Source organism: Dreissena polymorpha, chromosome 2, assembly GCF_020536995.1.
Source record: "Dreissena polymorpha isolate Duluth1 chromosome 2, UMN_Dpol_1.0, whole genome shotgun sequence".
Classification (NCBI taxonomy): Eukaryota; Metazoa; Mollusca; class Bivalvia; order Myida; family Dreissenidae; genus Dreissena; species Dreissena polymorpha.
In genome coordinates, this window is record NC_068356.1 from 33,891,695 (window position 1) to 33,913,221 (window position 21,527).

General features: G+C 32.7%; 1 protein-coding gene across 37 annotated transcripts in view; it reads left to right on the plus strand.

The window, feature by feature from the left end:
- Nucleotides 1–2,385: 2,385 nt before the first annotated feature.
- Nucleotides 2,386–21,527, plus strand: part of LOC127866529 (protocadherin Fat 4-like) — a 69,651-nt gene continuing 50,509 nt past the window's right edge. For 35 of the 37 annotated variants that reach the window (XR_008043028.1, XM_052407127.1, XM_052407124.1 and 32 more), the window contains exons 1-16: nt 2,386–2,501; nt 3,536–3,618; nt 4,273–4,308; nt 4,601–4,797; nt 6,076–6,126; nt 6,713–6,814; nt 7,301–7,372; nt 9,645–9,875; nt 13,000–13,075; nt 13,346–13,449; nt 16,186–16,362; nt 16,747–16,896; nt 19,026–19,181; nt 19,744–19,928; nt 20,356–20,482; nt 21,041–21,120. Coding sequence is in view for 36 of the 37 variants with exons in the window: in XM_052407127.1 (XP_052263087.1) it covers nt 3,540–3,618; nt 4,273–4,308; nt 4,601–4,797; nt 6,076–6,126; nt 6,713–6,814; nt 7,301–7,372; nt 9,645–9,875; nt 13,000–13,075; nt 13,346–13,449; nt 16,186–16,362; nt 16,747–16,896; nt 19,026–19,181; nt 19,744–19,928; nt 20,356–20,482; nt 21,041–21,120 (1,823 nt within the window). In the remaining variant the exon portion in view is untranslated. Of the gene's footprint in view, nt 2,502–3,529; nt 3,619–4,272; nt 4,309–4,600; nt 4,798–6,075; nt 6,127–6,712; nt 6,815–7,300; nt 7,373–9,644; nt 9,876–12,999; nt 13,076–13,345; nt 13,450–16,185; nt 16,363–16,746; nt 16,897–19,025; nt 19,182–19,743; nt 19,929–20,355; nt 20,483–21,040; nt 21,121–21,527 lie in introns of those variants that run through there. The other 2 variants (XM_052407113.1, XM_052407130.1) reach the window with 2 other exon arrangements.

A 21,527-nucleotide genomic window follows, 5' to 3' on the forward strand; every position in this document is an offset into this window, starting at 1 on the left:
CGATATAAATAGGGAACAACGTTGTATTGAAGCTTGTCATTAAATGCTTTATATTGATAAATTTAAAAATTTGAACTAAAAATCTCCAGTAAAAAAAAAACAAGAATACAATTTAAAAAAAAGGAAAAAAGTAACCCTGAAAAGGGCTCGAACCACTGACCCCTGGATACTTAGAGTCCTGGAGTAAAAAGCCTCCCGCCTAGACCACCCGACTATCCACGCTCATGTCGAGAGCGGATGTATTTTTAGCTATATAAGCAATCCTCGTAGTTTCCCAAAATATCGTTTCGCGTCGATACGACGCTTTATCTGTTGGACGGCTCCTTTAAAAGGCAATTTTGGGTGTGCAAGGCCTTTGTTGGTGGGGCCCGGGTTGATAATGTGGACATGGATGGTCAAGATAGACCGTGTTGTCATAAGAGATAGTCAGTATTAATTTGAATTCAATTGGTGAATAAATGAAGAAGTTATGTTAAAACAAAATTTTGGTGGGCGTGGCCTATGTGGGCGTTGCGCCCCAAGGTTGGTAATGGGACCATGCATAGTTGAGATTGACCGTATTGTCATAAAAGAAGTTCAGTATCAATAAGAAGTGAATCGGTGTAGAAAAGAACAAGTTAATGTAAAATAACCTAAAAAAATGAGTGAAAATCTCTGAGCCGGCCCCATCTCAACCCCCATAACTTTTTACCCAGGGGTCAGATCAAAATTCCAAATAGTGCACTGTCGCACATATGCTCATAGCTACCATGTGTGTAAGTTTCAAGGTTCTAGTGCTAATAGTGTAGGAGGAGATGGTGGCCAGGACGGACGGCGGGGATAATAAGTTGACGTCTGTTTAAAGCTTACAATCATTCTATTGAAATAATTGAAAAATTGGTTACGATGTATATGATGGATTTGACTCGATACAAATAGCCGTACGTTATGTTATTGATTTACATTTTGAAAATTGGTTACGATGTATATGATGGATTTGACTCGATACAAATAGCCGTACGATTTGTTATTGATTTTCATTTTGAGTTCCCTTATACAGTTAGAAATATGTTTTTAATACTTAACACCTATTGAGTCAATCATTTAAACAGTAAATATTAAATTATTACACATTTTACTACTGTAACGCCGATATCGTATAACGCAGATAAACAGTATTGATAACAATTATGGTGTGCCTGTGTACACATCCTTTGTCCGATAAAAGCAACACGGAAGAATTCGAAAGATAACATTTATTTTCATATTCATTTGAACGTAGGGCATATATCAGCGATATACTCACATAGACAGTTGCACACACGGACAGATATTGTAAATCTTGATTCTCTTGGCTTCTCATGTGTTGACTTGCTGTTAACATAAGATTTCCATAACTTTAAAATGTAAATTTAAACATAAACCTTATAATGACGAATGAAATACCATTAGCAAATGTGTATGTTCTTAATGGTTTAGACTCGGTGCTTTAGGATATGTTAAATAAATATTATTGCATAAAAAGTTGACTATTGATAGTGACACTTCAGGCCAAAATGTATGTATAGAATTTTGCTGAAGACAATTACTGTCAATTGGGTATACAAAGACTCATATGAAAGTAGCATAATTATCTGATTTTAATTTAAACTCACGCTACGTTAAAACCCGAAATATCGTACAATTAGGACGAGTGATAACGAATAAATATGCTACCTTCTTTCAAATTAGCACAGCCAAAAATGTCAAAGGTTACGTGGCCTTGGAATCAGCATCGTAGAAATTACAATGAGTTGTAAGAATCTATAAAGAACACATTGACATACATATATCCATAATATAGCCCTAATATTAGGTAAGATAAACAGTGTCCGTCTAGAACATGCTAAATTGTTTTATTGGTTAATCAACACATCATCGTTTCTCATTGTTTTCTCAGCGAATTAAGATGCGGCGATGTAAATCAAAGGCCTGTGGAAGGACGTTGACGTTTTCCCCTTTAAATGTTGTAGATAGCATTATGCAGCGTAAGATTTGTTAATTGTGGTGAAACGTTTGGCTCTTGTTTAGAAAATATGGTATTTCCAAATTGAACAGTATTAGGTTTTGAAAGACATTTTACATTCGCTTTTATACGATTTTCAAAATCATTAAATGTTTGGACATTCTGTAAAGAAGCTTCTACAGGTCATTAAAATAGTTCAAGCGCCTATTTTTGCCTATTGGCGATTCGATAAAACGTTCATTAGACATTTTTTTCCATCAATGTTGTTTAAGATACACCGAATCCGTAAACAATTTTGCTAATCGTCCAATAACATATCTTAGCACTTGGTTTATCTTGCTAACTCATCAGGTATTTTCGATATCATAGTTGACAATAGATAAAGTGGACTTCGATAGTAACATTCAGATAGCAAATAGCGGAGTGTAACGACACAAAGTTGATTTCTTCGTGTGGTTTGGCTGAATTGTGTTACTCATCTGTTTAAAATTATCTATGGATTTATAATACTATAAAGGTAATGTGATATATATGTTTAGGATATTTATGGCTATAACCTTACACATGTTATATTTGCATTACAGTTAAGTGTATATTTAACAAAGTGGTAAGATTGTATTGGGTTTTATTTAACCACATGTTAAAATGTGTAAATGAGTTCGATCTTCTGTCAATTCTTTGTCATGGCAATGTGTATGTATGTCGGTATAAACGCAGAGACCACTGATCCGTAAAACTTTAACGTGATTGAGGTCGTTGAGACGCTGATTGAAAGTGATGTTATTCGTTATAAATGTTTGTAAATTGTCATTTTTAGTGGTGAATCGTGATGTGTTTAAGCGGTGAACCATATGGCGTGTGCTGTGTTGATTAGCTTGTTTATCATCATAAGCATTAATATCACCTTCATAATGACCGTTATTAGTAATGGCAGCAGCATGTTCACTAATATGCGAATGATGATAACGGTATGTATGATGATGGTAATCATTATATGGAAGGTAATGATTACAGGGAAACAGATGATTATGGTGATGGTGAGGATTATGATGATATTAATGAGTATGATGATGGATGAGTGTGATGACTTTAAGGATGATTATGAATAATCATGACAGTGGTAATGATTATGATGAAAGTTATGTTGATGGTGAGGATTATGATGATAGTTATGTTGATGGTGAGGATTATAGTGATTGTTCTAATTATGATAAGGGCGATGATTACCATGAAGGTTATGGTTATAAAAAAGGTGATGATAATGATGATGGGAATAATTATGATTATGTATGTGATTCTGAAGATTGTGATGTTAACTCGGGATATTATGATAAGAGATAAAGTTGTTATTATACGGATGTTCATGATTATGATGGCAGTGATGATTATAGATATGGATATGATTATGATGATGATGAGTATGATGTCGGTGATGATTATGATGATTGTGATTTTTTTTTTGATGACTTTGTTATTTTTGTTATATAGGAAATCGTGGATCGGAAGAAGGATGAATTGAACTTATAGTTATTGTTTTACTTTTCTACGCAGGAAAATGAGAATAGAAACGATGCTTGTTCATTATTTCGTATTTGCTGCCATCTTCTCTGCATGTAATGCTGTCTTTCCGGACGGTAAGTCGATTTTGTTTCTGTAAGACATAATTACTACATTGGATTAAATTATATCATATACAAAGCTGTTTTTTAAATTTGTATTTAATAAAAGTATTAAAGGGGCCTTTTCACAGATTTTGGCTTTTTTTTTAACTTATTCATTAAATGCTTTATATTGATAATTGTAAACATTGGATCGTAAAAGCTCCAGTAAAAAATCAAGAATAAAATTAAAAAAAAGGAAAAGAACATTGCCCGGAGCAGGTTTCGAACCAGTGACCCCTGGAGTCCTGCCAGAGTCCTGAAGTAAAAACGCTTTAGCCTACCGAGCTATTCCGCCGAGTACACATACTTGACGTATTTTATACCTTGTATAAGCAATCTTCGTAGTTTCACAAAATTTAACGACAAAAACAGAACTCTCCAAATTATTCAATCGTTTCGCGTTGCAACGCTTTATAATTTTTAGGTTTTAAAATCGTCAAAAGATGCACATAATGGCTATATTAGACCATGGTAAATGTTCAGTATTACTGTTTCCTCACAAATATCATAACTAAAACGAAAATTTGCGAATCTGAAACAACTTTTTTCAATTTTGTCAATTTACCAAAGCGTGAAAAGATCCCTTTAAGTAAACTCCTATCAATCCTTTTTATTTTTATTTTTCAGTAATACAGTTGAATATTTTTTCCAACACAACCAGAGGTAAATAAATTTATGTTTTTAAGCTTTTAGGATTGTGAAATTATTTTTTAACAAAGCAAGTTACATAAATAATTTATTTTAAATCGGGTAAATTGATTAAGAAGATAATCATTTCATTAGTATAATGGCATGATTTTAAATTTGTGATACAAATTTAAATCATTCATGTGGACGCATTAAATAATTTTGCGGCAAAGATCAATCATTGGCTCACTTCTGCTTCCGACAGAAGATGGTGTGAATTACAACCTCGTAAGTAAGGACGAATAACATTGTTCATTGATGTTTGCAGTTTCAACGTTTCCAAATCAAAATGTCACACCAGTCATTTCAACGGAAGACTGCAACAATCCGACCATACAAACAACGAATCTAAAGAGTCCTGTTATCGAGTTTAGAAAAAATAATGGATGGGAAATCCGTGTGAACAACAATTTAACCTACACTGACATTGTACAGGAAGTGACAACCACAACAGATTGCATAACGGTAAAAGCAACCTATTTATCAGCTATTTACTACATGCGAATTTTATAATTTTGCAAAATGAAACACGACGCGGGCTATCCGCAAATATAGTATTGTAACTTCGACACTATATGAGCACTATAAATAAATATCTTATTACATACAATGCTCTTAACAAAATCCGACGTGCAATGAAATGTTAATTACATAATCAAAGCAACATAAGATCGTAATATACGGAGCACTTTGACATTTAATAATCGTTGAATGTTTAAAAAATAATTCAATAATCGCTTATCGGTATGACGCTGTCTTACAATTCATATTGCCAAATTATCAGAGTAATTTGTTCTAAAGTCATTTTTGTTTTTTTTAAAGTGATATTATGGGCATCTAACAGTTTATAGGTGTCTATCGCAACCGTTGTTTATTTTTGGTGTTTTCACTTCATATTCACTTGTATTTGTTAATGCAGCATCAACATACTAAAACATTATCCCGAAAAGAGAAAAATAATGCATTTGAATATCAACCGTACTTTCGTTTGACAACTGATCACGCATGTTCAATGTGAATCTGAATTTAGTTTTAGCGCAGATTCGTTTATACGACACAAAGACGCCATTTTGTTTTACGGATCATTTCGGCTTACAGGACTGGGTGGGTCACGTAAAATATATAATATAAAATATATTTTTTATAAACAACTGGTAGCAAGATAAGTTGCAGATAATTGGTCAGTAACCACAGTTTAACTTACTCTTTTGACCTGTTAATTCTTTTCAGCTTAACTCAACAGTGAAACATGCCCATATTATCACTTTAAAAAGACATGTTGCTTGTCAAAAAAAATGACGTCGTCCGAATATACGGAGCAAATAGGTTACTTATGTATTTTGTTAACACATGTGTTACTACAGTTTTATCATTTGTTATAAGTTCATTAATACCGAAGTGTATCGTTATGCTTTCCGAGGAATATAGGTTTTAGTGTTAGATCTTGTTTACAATTATTTACTGCTCAATTATCTTTGCATATAGACATGCCCTAATCATTGGTTTCTTCTTTGAAACATATTTTGCACAACAAAAATCAACACAAAACAACAGAACATGGAATAACATAACATAAAATAACATAACATAATAAAACATAAGATAATATAATATTGTGAACACATTTCCGGAAAACCCTCGTCATTGACATACGATACATGTTTTGTTAATTTACTTATCTGTAAACACATTGCTACAGTCGATAAACATATCATACACTGAAAAGCACAATGCTTTTTGCAGACGAAAAGCGAGGGGTACACAATTCCAGTCACATGTGCAGGTTCTAAGCAGGTAAATAATATCATTTGTATATTTCGTTATGGAAAGAAAAAGCGAAATGTACGTTTGTATTTAATTACAAGCATTTTACCGCTTGTATTAGGTCATATCGGCATGCACACTGTCTTTGGCAACACAAAGATTATAAAAACACGTAGCTATCACGTGGTATATATACACTTACCTTTTAAGCATACAAAACACAAAACTACGCATTCATGCTACAAGCTATGCATTTGACGTATACAATTATGTTTTATGCGTTTGTTAACATTTGCCTGTTCTAATAGAGTTGTATAATAAATATGTTTATCGTTATCAATAATATCAGTAATGTTCATATTTTTGTAATACTCAAATTTACAGAATCGGAATTAGGCTAAATATATTTGTCATGAATCAATTGTCTTGGCAAACGAAAGCAATCAACATTAATTTGAAATGTAAATCTTACCAATGTAGAGTAGAAAGCTAAAAATAATTATCGAGTACACATGTCGTTATGCTTTTGTCCATTTTGTTTGATTTGATTTAATTACACACACAAAGAATCTTTTCCTTTCATAAATACAGTTTTAGTGTGATGTGTGTTTTCCAGTCTCTGCTCTTAGTAATCGTTTCGAGAATTGAAGACCCTGGAGCATTTTTCTGCAACGAGAAATGTGAAGCCATGCCTTATTTAACCGTGAATGTAGCAGAGGTGGGAAGAAATTTTAAATCAAATAACTAGAGCACGACGTGCTTATTGTAAGCTTTGTGATTGTCTATTGAAACTGTGTCTTTTACTCTTTTAACTGACTAACCGATCTTCATTAGTAAATGAAACACAGTTAATCATCATTAACTATCAATTGTTCGACACATGCTCTTCTGAACCGTTATTTTATATTGAAATATATATATATATATATATATATATATATATATATATATATATATATATATATATATATATATATATATAATAAGTTTTCTACACATGTTATATAAATTAATTAATATTTGACAAAATCGTATAATCTCGCTTTAAAGTTCTTATAAAAACATACGAGTCGTCGATATGTACTTTAAATTTCCGTGAATATGCTCTGTTAAAACAATGCTGTAGCCTCTTAGATGCGCTACTTTACACTCGTGATTTTAAATGACATGTTAACTTTATAAACTGAATAGTATAATATTGCAGGACAAGCCACTGTCTCAATCAATACGGCTGTGTATGAAGAATATTTACACAGATCCAAAATTCGATTACAAGGTTTGTATGCATCGTTACATTATAGCAATGTTCAAGATATTCTACGTGCTCGAAAGGTATCAAAACTATTTGCTATGTCTAACAAGATTCACGTGTATTTGTTGTTTTGTATGTATTTAAATATGTCCATTATTATAAAATCATTTAATGTAGCGATTGGTGTTTCGAAATAAGCTATTGTGCTTACAAGCAACATGCAGCCTTTCAAATTATGGAGCAATTGGAAGGGTTTTAATGCATTACAACTATTCATACTCAATCTACGATTAGAATCCAAAATATATCCTATCATAAGAGCTTCCAAGTGCCCTTATTGTGTCGCTATCACAGTTCCGTCTTATTTGTCTGATAAATGTTACTAGTCATTTAATTGATCTTTACTGATTGTCTCCTTCAAAGCTCTGCTCAACAATACGACTGACAAGTAATTTACATGAATATGTTGTATCTGAAATGCATAACCATGACAGCTGGGTAGGAGACGACTCTAAGACGTTAAATGAGCCAACTTGAGCATATTACAGTACATGGATGTAGTTTCATACATGACAATATTTCATCATTAAATGTTAATAATAGGTCAGCGTATACCAAACTAATTTTGAAGACATTCGACTACATAATAAGCACGTTGTGAATGAGTTAATTAAAGAATCAACTTTTAGAACAAAAAACTGATCACTTTTAGAACAAAAAACTGATCACATATGCAGAGTATCATTTTTTCAGTTTTTTAACCTGTATCGGTAAATGCGGTGTGAGCGATTGGTTATAAATGCATTTCAAGGGTACGCATTTTAAAGTGATATTATGGACATTTTTCACTGTTGAATGGAGCTGAAAAGAATGAACAGGTCAAAAGAGTAAGTTTAAATGTAGTTACTGACCAATTATCTGCAACCCATCTTGCTACCAGTTGTTTATAAAAAAATATATTTTATATTATATATTTTACGTGACCCATCCAGTCCTGTAAGCCGAAACGATCCGTTAAACAAAATGGCGTCTTTGTGTCGTATAAACGAATCTGCACTAAAACTAAATTTAGTTTCACATTGTACATGCGTGACCAGTTGTCAAACGAAAGTACGGTTGATATTCAAATGCAATATTTTTCCCTTTTCGGGATAATATTTAAGTATGTTGATGCTGCATTAACAAATGCAAGTGTATATGAAGTGAAAACTCCTAAAATAAACAACGGTTGCGAAAGAAACCTTTAAACTGTTAGATGCCCATAATATCACTTTAAAATAGAGTTTTAACATTCATAAATTGCTTTTACATGCAATGAAATCATTTTATGCCGTGTAATATCGTGTTTGTTTTTATTAGCTAGTGTACATGGCATTGCGATCTATTTTACTGAACAGTGTTGACTAATATGCTTATATTTTAGAAGCCTGGCGACCGTTGTTTTGTTTAAGTTATTTTATACCTAAATTGATTAAGTAGTTTACGCATTTTTATGATTATGTCATTTGTTTTTATCGTTGAATATAACAATATAAAATGCAAATATTGTTATTTGTCGTTTGTGTTAACCAGATGTTGAACATTGCGTTTTTTCACATTTTAGCAAATAGAGATGAATGTAATCAGGCATTAAAAATTATCAGTGGGATGATTTCGCATGACAATAACCCATATATATTAACTAAGTAGCGTATTTATGGATAAAGCCAAATTATTTGAAAATAATTTGCGGACAAGTCCAAACTTACAATTGATAAACCTCAAACTGAGAGAGAAATAGATATGTTATGCAACTGAAGGTTGTTTTTGTGGATGTGTTATATAATTGTATTGTTTGAACAAACTTCATTTGCTTGTATATATTGCTATGTAAATAGTTGTAGAATAACATTGATAAAATTATTTGCAAAGTTAGAAACTAACACAAACATTTCTATATTCGTTTATTCCGTTAATCAAATGTGAATAAAGCAAGTGCATAGACTCTATAAAATAACTATTTTTAAATAGAATGGCTTCATAGTTCATGCATCTTTTGATTATCGACATACATGGGTTGTACTTTTGTGAATCAGTATAATATATTAAATATTTGTTCAACGGTTTCCGTTGATAATGCGCATACCTCTTAATCAAAAAGTTCGAAAATAAAACACCAGAAATGCAACCTGTTTGCAATGTATTTACATGTTGAGAATGTTTTCTTATAATAAATTAAGCATTTAAACATGAAGCCTTAGAGTAAGACTTTGGATATTTTACAATGTCAAGTATCAATTATTATTTTTTATTACAGATTATCAGTAGCAGCTTCAAGCTTGTAACTACTCAGAACCCCAACATCATTTCATTACGAAACAATACATCACTTGACTATGACAACAATCCAGACTATAATTTTCAAATAACAGCTGAAGGGTATAGTTCCACACATTTAAACGTTACCGTTAAGGTAACTGATGTAGATGATCTTGGAGTAGAATTCAACCAAACTGTGTATCAGTGCTCCATGACTGAGAACAAATTGGTAAGTCACTGTATTCTTTTAAAACACCAAATGTATACCCGTCTGAAAACATATCTAAATTTTACTGTTACTTTATTTTAGGTGGTCCTATGCATTGAATCCTTACACCTAGAGTTTTTTTCTGGAGATTTTTTCATTCAGCAAATACGAGTATCATTTTAAACATTATGCAAAGTCAAATAAGCAACAATAAATACTCGCTACATTGACTGTGGTTATAGTATTCTCCTTGTATGAGTATATTAAGGGCTATATTTAAATCACAATTTCCTGTATGTATTTCCGTCTGTCTGCTCCGAAAAAGTATGTTATCTTGATTCCCTATAAATAAAAGGATTTCGAAATGACTTTGCACAAACTTTCACTTATAAAAGACGGTGGGTCGCGCGCAAAAAGTGACTACTGTCAAAGTAAATGTCAACATTTGAGTTTAAATGTCAAAAAACAAAATGTTTATGGCAGGATTGGTCTACGCTACACCGTTGAATTATTTTAAAATGACTTAGCACACATGTTCAACTTTTCGATTCGGTGTGCCGGGCGCAAGAACAATGTAGATGCCTTCAAGGATAAGGTTTGATGTCAAATGACAAACTTTAGCATTTTATTGTCAATTTAACGCGGGTCCGCTCTTTTTCTTGACTTTGCATTTAAAAAAAAATTAAGTAACGTGGCAACCATGTGCACCTACATGAGCGATGTGTTGTGCTGAGCCAAAAAATGGCCCATTGTATAAACCCAAGATCAGTTAAAAAAATTCAGTAATCAGTGTGCATATTCTTGAAATATTAAAGCGGGTATATACGATCTTGTCAAATATTTATTAATTAATATAAAATGTGTAAAAAACTTATTATACATATATATCAATATAAACTAAAATAAAAGTTAAGAAGAACATGTGTCGAAAAATGCTGAATAAGTCAGATATTCAATTCTGAAATCGAAAAAGGCTGTACAGCCGAATTCGCCAGCATGTATATTATGCATGTACGATGTGAATCTAAATTTAGTTTAACGGTTCATTTGAAATTCCTGCAGCGATATCGATTCATACGACACACGAACACTTACTAAAAAGACGAATGCATCGGTTATTGTAGGAAAATAATTACGAATTATCTTCGTCACAATCGGCTCGGGGTGCTAATTTGTATTTGCTGTATTTTATGAAATTCGTCTTAAATGTATCATTTTTCTTGCATATTGTGTGTTATTATAACATATTTGTATCAATATTTTACAATTCAGCACAAATAAAAATCGTATATACCCGCTTTAATTGACAAATTATAACAATCCTACATTTGCTTTTTGTAGTGTGATAGAATGTGACTGCTCTAAAATAGATCATGTTAATGCTCTTTACATATTTTCAAACAACATAGGGTTATGCTTCACAATTTAATAGATTATGCTGTTCATAGATGTGTTTTGTAGACTAAATAATATTAAAAAGCATAAATATTATTGCAACGCATATGTTATTGTAAGCTACTTCGATGTTTTGTTGTATAGTTGTTAAAGCATTCGGATATTGATTGTTCCTATTCGTACAATTGCTATAAATAGTGACGATCAGGGGTCAGGTTAACCTTAGGTAGTTTGTTCATGCTTAATTCTTGATTAAACTATCTATGTCTTTAATCATCAGTATGTGTTAACATTATTCTGAAATAACGTACGAAGAAACGCATACAAACACCTTTTGTTTACATTCCATTGTTTTTAATTACTTCATAGGTATTGCTATCGGACGTATTTTATCGTCCACATAATTAGAGTCTTTTAAGGGAATTTTGAAATTAAAAAGCAACGTATGACTATTATCGTGGAAATGTTGAAATTCAGCAAAATACCATTTATATAGATAGTTATTGTACGTTTTAAGCAACAGAAGATGTAATAAATTAATTATAATAATGAATGTTTAAACGTTTAACGATAGGTTATGCGTTTTCATATTCAACATACATAGGTCAAAAGTTTTAAAATGGGAGTGTGTATTTATTGATAAATACTTAAAACAAATACAAAAATATCATTATATGTGTACTCTTGTAACACTTGTGTTTATTGACATATCACCTTGTCTCTTAAAAAAAAAATAATAACGAAATGTGTTCGTTCATGTTGCGTATCTTTTTGGCCAACTTTGTAAGAAATCATTAAATTATCAACGTGATTTTGTCTTTTGAAATTTACGATTATAAATAATAAATGTATAAAGATTCGAATATACATGTATACGAGAAGAAAATCATTGTGATGTAAAATAAATGTTTTATTCGTATATAACCGTTGTATATATTTTGTGTTGACATAAATTAAACGAACAGAGATATAAAACCTACATGACAAAAATGTATAATTATATACACCTTCTCCGCATATTTACGTTTTGTCCGATAACCCCCCTTTTTGCCTCTGCTCGTATTATTAATCGGCATCTTTGTTATATTTAATTATTTAGGTACTTGATTTATTTCAACACAACTTTTTTTCATTTTCATTGTGTAGCGTGACTTGCTATTACTGTTCATGTACATATCTGTATGTTCACATTGGCCTATGGCCTACTGATTCTGAAATAATCTCTTCTTTTATTTTCAATCGCTGGAAATCGTTCTTTTCCTCATGCGGAACATAATGAATTTATCGTTAACAATAAAGGATAACATAATTATTATGATAGTTATCACAAAAGTCAGGATACTGTTCTTTCTCATTTTAATATATTTGTGAACAAAATTGTATTGCAATACTTTTTTAACAGTTATAAAAACAATGTACGTGCACTCTCTGAAACTCAAAATAAATTCGATTTCGAATGTATGCACACATTGTATTAACATATGCGCAGAAGTATTTGATAATATTTTGAAACAGATTCTGCGGGACACATTTTTTTCAATCGGTTCATGTTAAGTTTAAATGAATAAGTGCAAGTACAATTCGATAGCCAAATTTATACTGTCGTAAATGTGTATTTGTTCACAGTCTTAAAAAGCCGTAATCGCATGCATTCAATTACGAAATTCTACCCGTATGATTTAACCGTTATAATCGCTTTCTCATGGTTTAAATAGATGCTTACACTGCTGTTTACTGTTTTGCTTTTCAGAATGAAACCTGTAAAGTCACAGCCCATGATATGGACAAGGGCATTAACGCACTGATTCGTTATAGCATACAATCAGGTTTGGCATGCACATCTTATTTAATTGTTGTGATATTATCTGCTTTTGAAAAAAGTACTTGTAATGCTCATTATGTACCGGTATCTTATATGTATCTGTACATGCAACTATAAATAGAATTCTTTTATCAGCGTAATTGATAATATTTAAACTATATGCTTTCATTCCCATATTAATATTGATCAATTTATGGTGTCTATATCTTGTAAGATATTATTTTATTTTGTCAATAACTTTAGTTCCCGTTTTATAACTTGTGTCCCATTTCAGTGTGGCCGACATGGAATTCTTTTAGCATTTCTACCGATGGAACAATCACTACTTCTAAAACGTTGGACCGAGAAAATCAGTCATCGTATACACTAAGTATTGCTGTAAGTTGTATTTATTCAGAAAACATCACTCACAAAAAGTAAGACAAGTATGGAAGAAACCCTCCATGTATATTTACAAGCAATACTGAAAAAAAATTCACAACTATTGCTTATGAGGAATACTCATTCATTTCGTAAATGACGTGATACTTAAAGAAATGCTATAAAGACGATATATTTTTGTTACGTTACATATTTTTTCTTTGTTATTCGTGTCACACACCTATGAGCCCTCTGCCTAAACGAATTTCGGTGTATTGACCCAACCCTTAAAATGTAAATGAAAGCTTGGGTTTATAGGTTACACAATGTTTTTGTTCTATGTTTTTTTATTTGTTGGATTTACCGCCGTTTCCAACTGTAATTCTTTAATGTCACGGCGGTTAGTTAACTTCCTCAGTTTTTTTCATGGGTTTATGGGGTACCAAGTCTGACTACACATACCTATGCCAGTAACTAACAATTGCTCTACTGGAATAAGAGGTAATGGAAAATGGCCGTACAAAGGATGTCGTAACTGATATCCACACACCAAATGTTGTTTCCGGGCTGGTGATCGAACCCGCAATCCTCGAATTTTCAGTTTTGCGCTATACCATATGAACAACAAGACCCGGTGTAGAAAGCATGTTATTGTAGATCTCTTTTTTCAATTGTATTCATTACAATTCTATGAGTTTTTTAATATCATAATCACATTGTACCAGAATTTTATTGTACCAGTAAGTGTCGAATTGACATTTTATCTCTTTGTGTGACGTTAATCTTTGAGGTAAGGGAATTACATGCGGCACGTTTCGTTCGTTGTAGGTAATTTGCGAGAAGCTATTCTCAAATTGCATCACAAATAACAAAGGTACACTCCGAACAAATTCGGACGCCCGCACACGCTCTTGACCATTGTGATTTTTTTATATGAAGCATTTCGAAAGCGGGCTCGACAAAAATATTTTTAAAATCATTATTTTTTTACTTTGTTTAGTTTTATGGGAGTACACTTTAAACATATCACGGCATTGGTATATTTGGAAAAATGCGCATTGACTACTCATATATATGTGAAAACCAACTTCAAGTGCGGAAGCACATTATATTGATTACATGTGTATATAAACACACATTTATCTTCAAATGTATCTATTTCGTATACTATTTAGTGCCGGGCTTTATCTGGTGACATTATTATTTGGTTTCCCCCGTTATTCCCGTTGTCTCATATGTTAGCAATCGCTATTTATTTCCAACTACGTTTCTATGAATATGAATGATTCTTGCAACATTTTAAAGTATGAGTCGTATATTTTGCTATGTTAAGTAATAAAAAAAAACATTATTTAATGACTATGTTACAGCTGTGGTTCATTTGTTATCATCGTTCTAATAAAATATTTTACTTCCATATCGAATTTGGAGAAACCATAATAAGCCGTGAACAACAATATTTGGCTTACGTACGTTCACATTTTCACCTTGATTTCTCATTTTCTCAAGCATTTTGAAATCTTAAAGTTTCGGTATTTATGTTGCCGTATCGCATATTAGCCGGTTACGCACTACCGTATGAGATAGGCGCCGTAAAATTGAACATATCGACAATATACCGACAAAATCACCACATAATTGGAATTGTAAGTCGGAGTCGAGTAAAGATCGAATACTAGTACATGGCTGTTTGTTGGGTATTTTTATTATGGCGAATATCAAGCAAGCAAAGAATTACAATCCTGTATTGATTATACGCTCAAAACACAAACGAACATGTCAAAGCAGCCTCCTATATCCAATTGTTCATTCCTTGGCTCGTACTTGCCTGTTACGTTTGGGCTTCGGAGGCAACCTGGGCTTTTTGCTATGATATCGTACGCGAAAACCTTATATTTGGCTAGGTATAGACCCCTGGGTTAATGTATGCTACTTTTCGAATTGGATATTACAGGTTTGCGATATATTTGCTATCAATTTTACGCAAATAATCAACATACCGCTTGGTATATATCCATAACTTGATATTCACTGTACTTTTGAATATCTTCATTGTACATTGGGAGCTTGCTTATCTGCACTAAGATTAATTATCGAGTATACATCGAGTATACATTACCTATCTGGATTCCATTGTTGACTCCGTAATCGCTTTTTATTTTGTAAACTCCTTCCAGAGCCTGGTATTTGCGTCCGTCTGCCTCAATCATAATGTGTGTATTCATCCATGATTCGATTGTTTATAAATTGTGAATACCAATTTTTTGCTGGGTATTTGGGTTCCAAACTCCCATTACCTTGCCAGACATACGGACCTGAATAAAGATGTATCAGTTACATGGTTTAAGTGAACATTTTAATGTTATCTTTGCTAATTTGGAATGCAAATTTTAAAAGACTGAATTGTCCATATAATCTAGAGGAAAGCATAAAATAAACATGCATTAAAAATTTAATATATATTTTTCTTAAACACATATTAACAATTTAGTTTTATACATGCCGTACTAAATTGTATTTGAAGATCATTTAGTATATGTTTTGTGATTGGTCAGTTCAACTAGTCTAAGTATTCAAGTTGTGTCTTTGCAGTTGAAAAGCTAGGTATAAATATTATTTATTTTATATATTTTATGGAGTGAAAACACTGTACAATAGACAATAATTATGTAATTTAGTTTTAGTTAAAATGCCTTCAGTTTAATTTCAAACAAAATTTCCGCTTGTACCTCTTAAATACATGTACTTTTTCAGGGATATCAAGCAAACAGGCCACTGGATCGTGTTAACTTCACCACTGTTGTAATAAACGTTGTTGATGTAGATGACAATCCTCCTATTATGAAAAATGCAAGTATCAACGTAAATCTGCAAGAAAACGCACCAATGGACACTTTTGTCATACAAGTGTTTGCTACCGATGCAGACGAGGTAAGTGGTATAAAACAAAAATAATTATTTAAGAACGCGCAATAAAATGTTCCCAGTCAATTTAGCAATTGCAGTTTTCACTATAGATGCAATTTAACACGAATGTGACAGACAGATGTAATTAGAACGTATTTGCATGAGCTTTTTATTTTTGAAAAAAGTGTGCTATTAATATACAGTACATTGCTAAAATTGGTCATTACTTTTTTGTTCTCATACTTTTAAATGAAGAAATTAAGTTACTAATTATCTTTTTTTACAATTAACAGTAGCACTCCATTTGTTTAAAACGTAATTCTGTCAACAAAACACACACAGAAGTTCTTATATAAATTTAAATACACATCACACATCAAGATGGTAATTGAGAAATATGTATTTCAGGGATTAAATGCGAACTTTACTTTTAATTTTTCCAATAAATCCGAAGCTTCAAATTTCACAATTGAGAGCTCGACAGGGATTTTGAGAGTTGGTCGGTCCCCACCTGACAGAGAGACATTACAGAAACAAAACTACATCATATCCCTGAAGGTAGTATTGTAAGAAAGCTGCAGACAGCAATTGACTGCCGTTAGTCACTGTTAGTCATTTGCTGTGTCGCTTTAATAACGATATCTAACTAAACATACAACGCTAACATACTTCAGAGTATGTCGACTGTCTAGATACATCGCTATAGAAACACAAAAACGCTACGCGTCGCATATTATTCCATAATAACAACATAACGGTTGTACATTTTTATGTGATGCATTGAAGTTATTATTTCGATATAGATTTTAGTGTGACACCTTCAATGCCATGTGTCAATGTTTCACTGCCGTTTAACGCGCTAAATGCAATGTGTCATAGTTCACGGCTGTCTAATGCCCAAAATGCCACGTGTCGATGTTACACTGCCGTTTAATGTGCTAAATTCAATGTGTTATAGTCCACGGCCGTCTGACGCGCTAAATACCATGTGTCAATGTTACACATCCGTTTAAAGCGGATATATACGATTTTTATATGTGCTGAATTGTAAAATATTGATACAAAAATGTTATAATAACACACAATATGCAAGAAAAATGATACATTTAAGACGAATTTCATAAAATACAGCAAATACAAATTAGGGCCCTGAGCCGATTGTGACGAAGATAATTCGTAATTATTTTCCTACAATAACCGATGCATTCGTCTTCTTAGTAAGTGTTTGTGTGTCGTATGAATCGATATCGCTGCAGGAATTTCAAATGAACCGTTAAACTAAATTTAGATTCACATCGTACATGCATGATATACATGCTAGCGAATTCGGCTGTACAGCCTTTTTCGATTTCAGAATTAAATATCTGGCTTATATAGCAAATTTCGACACATGTTCTTCTTAACTTTTATTTTAGTTCATATTGAAATATATGTATAATAAGTTTTTACACATTTTATATTAATAAATAAATATTTGACAAGATCGTATATACCCGCTTTAACGCGCTAAATGCAATGTACCATAGTTAATTGCCATGTGACGCGTTAAACTTCATTTGTTCGAGTGTCATAATACATTGTAGTGTAACACGCTAAATGTCACGTGTCTTTGAACATTGTCGTGTGACGTGCTGAATATCTTGTTTAATTGAAAATTGCCATGCAACGCATCTTGTAATTTTTTAATGACATTTGTTATTGGACATAATCGTGTAACTTGCCAAATCCCATGTGTACTTTTACAATGTCGTGTGACGGGTTTAATGTGGAGTGTTGTTGTACATTGTCGTGTAAAGCGTTGAATGTTATGTGCTATCGTTAGTTTTAGTGAATCGCATTGAATGTCGAAGTATATTGTTGCGTGACGCAATGAATGTCGGGTGTCGTTTTACGTTGACCTGTAACACGTTGAATGCTTAAAGTCGTTATTCAATCGTTTGAACGTCGAGTGAAAAATTATCTTATGTGGCTAAAATGGCGAAAATCGTTGTTCATTGTCGCGTGATACGTTGAGTATAGTGTCATAATTTATTGTCATATGGAGAGTTCACTGTCAAGAATCGGTGTGCACTGTCTCAAGATGCGTTGAATATCGTGTTAAATCTCTACTGTCGATTGCATTGTCGTGTGACGCTATGCATTTCGTGTGTCGTTGAACAGTGCCATGTGTCGCTTTGAAAAAATATAGTGTCGTTTTACACTGTTGGCGTATTGACTATTGTTGAATGTTGGATTGAATTGTCCTAAAAAACTGAATGTCGATCTTAATGTCCATGTAAAGCATTGAACGTCGAGTGGTGTTGTACTTTGTCGTTTGATGAGTTTAATGTCGAGTGCACATATGATTGTAACGAGTTGACTGTCGGTTGTTAGTGCACATTACCATGTTTTCCGTTGGATGTGATGATAATTTGGAGTGCGCGTGTCAATCTTTAGTCATGTCGTGTAAGGGCTCGCATATCCTGAGCAATCTTAGGCTCAAGTATCCAAAAGCGTATATTCAATGTCGTATGTCACATCCTCGAACAGGTCTTGTGTAAGTTAGACATATATAAAACCTCATACTGACACAATGATACTTATATTTATTTTATTTTATAAAAATATATTTATTTAAGTATCAGCTTTTCTTTGTAACCATGTAATATGTGTTATAGACAACTTGTGTCGCTATATACATTTTGCAGGTGTTCGCAAAATCAGTCATGAATGAGTCGCAGGCTAGCAACGAAACGACAATCGTAATAAAAATTCTGGATGTTAATGACAATTCGCCACAATTCCACGGAACCCAGATATTTAATATTAGCAAAACGCAGACATTGGAAACATGTATCACAAAGGTATGACGTAACACGCAATCGTTCAAATTGTTCGTACATATTAATGGATTTTTTTCACAGTGTTGCTATTTTTGTGGGTTGTAATTATATATGTCATCCTATATATTGGACGGAATTAAGGAGTTAAGTACAACAACATGTAAATAAGTTTAAACAGTGAATTAAGAACATGTTTGCTCCAACCAGCTGTCGAACCGGGGAAGATATAATTATACTGATATCTAAAAACAGCATGCGTATTTTAGTATGAGTCGGTGATCCACGTGTTTTAACTAGGTGTAACGTCAATAGCAGAACACTCCAAATGATTCTACCGTTTCTATCGATGTTTTTTGTTCGAGTCTATTTACAACAATCATGTGAATGAAATTAATAAAAAGACAGTTGTATTTCAAAACTCATTATCATGTACTTGAAGACTTTGTTCAACAATGACACCTATCATCTGCCGTGCATTCCAATAAAACAATGAGATGATATTTATTTTACTTATCGTTTCATAAGCTACACTTAATTGTATATACACAATTAAATGAATGTTGCATGTTTGCTTATTTTCCAGCTAAATGTTACGGACGCCGATGATGGGCTCAATGGAAATTTTACCGTGTCTATGAAGGATACGTCGACGTTTAACGTCACTTCAGACGGAGAGCTGTGGCTGGTGCACAGTCTGAACAAGACGTGTCAGAAGACGTACGTCCTCACCGTCACAGCCACTGACCTTGCACAGCCTCCCAGTGATAGGTGGTACACACGCATTGTTTAAGAATATATAACGAATTATGGTTAATTTTGTATTTATAATGTGACATAAATATTTGTTTTCATAACATTTTAATTGTTAACTAAAAAGGTAATGCAAAGCCTTGCCTTGATTAGCAATCTGCACTTAAAATAAAGGTCGTTCCGCTAACAAACATCTTAAGTATTTGATTTGCATAATTTATCGACCGTTTTTTTAAATTAATGAGCAAAGGAGGCTCGCGGGATTGACCGTACGCTTTTTCTCAGTTTATGAGTTTAACTCCTTTTATAATATTATAGTTTTAATTGTAGATCTTATAATTGCTTTCAAATGAACCTCTATCTAAACTACGTGAATGTGTATCATGTTTGCAGTGGAAACAAATATCACTGCATTAAGATATGGAAACAAACTATTGTATTTTAGAACCACCACCATCGACGTCACGGTTAACGTGAAAGACGTGAACATCCACACCCCAAAATTAACAATCACTCGACATTTTAACATTTCCGAAGACGCGCCTGTAGGCACCGTGGTCGCAGACTCCATGGTAGGAAACGCATCATTTGAGACGAAATTATATTGTGAAGCGCACACTTTCTAAACAAACGTTTACCTTCTAGTTACCTTTGGGTTCCTTTCGTTAGTATCTTATATAATCACGTAAACCAACGTCGAATTATAATAAATAGGGATATTCTTCATAATTGTTATGTTTAACAATGCAGTTGTATTTGCAATGTTCGCTCTGCTAGTTGCATATACAATTGAAGCATAATATAGATATTTGACGAGCCCACAGGGGACAGTAGTTTTCGATTGAATGTGTTTAGTTTCACATTAAGTGTACGCAATACTGAAATTTGTTCAATAACTGACATTCATTCGAACGATACTTTATTAAAACATATTTTGCATGAGGTATTTTAAAATGTATATGCCCGCTAGATATCGCACGGTTTGGCTCAATCTAACAGTGATATCAAAATTATTGAAAACTGTTAAACTAAAACACCTTGAAGAAGTTCATGTCATTACATACACGACATTGCATAATTTAAAGTAACGTCCGTCTACAGTACAGTGCATTTTCTTTTGTGTTTATTAGGCAACAGATGCTGATCCGGATGACCACCTAGTGTGTTATCTTAACACATTTTCTGATACGTTCGAGATTCTCAATTATACGTAAGTCTTATGAAATAAATCCTTTCTCATTATGTTAGCATAAGTAGGAATATACATTGCGGGTTATAAATAGTTTCAAAACATGACTTAAGCTTAAGAGCGTACAAACCACTTTTCCAAGTATAACAGATTTGTTTATTCTAAAACGTCGCAATTTACAAATCCAAACACAAACCATGAGCGATATATATTGTAGTATTGATTTAATTCATTTCCTTGGTTATTTTAAATAGGCGTACAACAAAAACACTCTTCTAGATGAGCCGATTATTCAAATATCTCTCTCACACACACACGCTCGCACACACACGCAAACACACACACACACACACACACAGGACACCATTATCCGATTTAAGTATATTGATCGAGTGCAACGGCTTGATTAAATTTCCAATTGAGTTTTT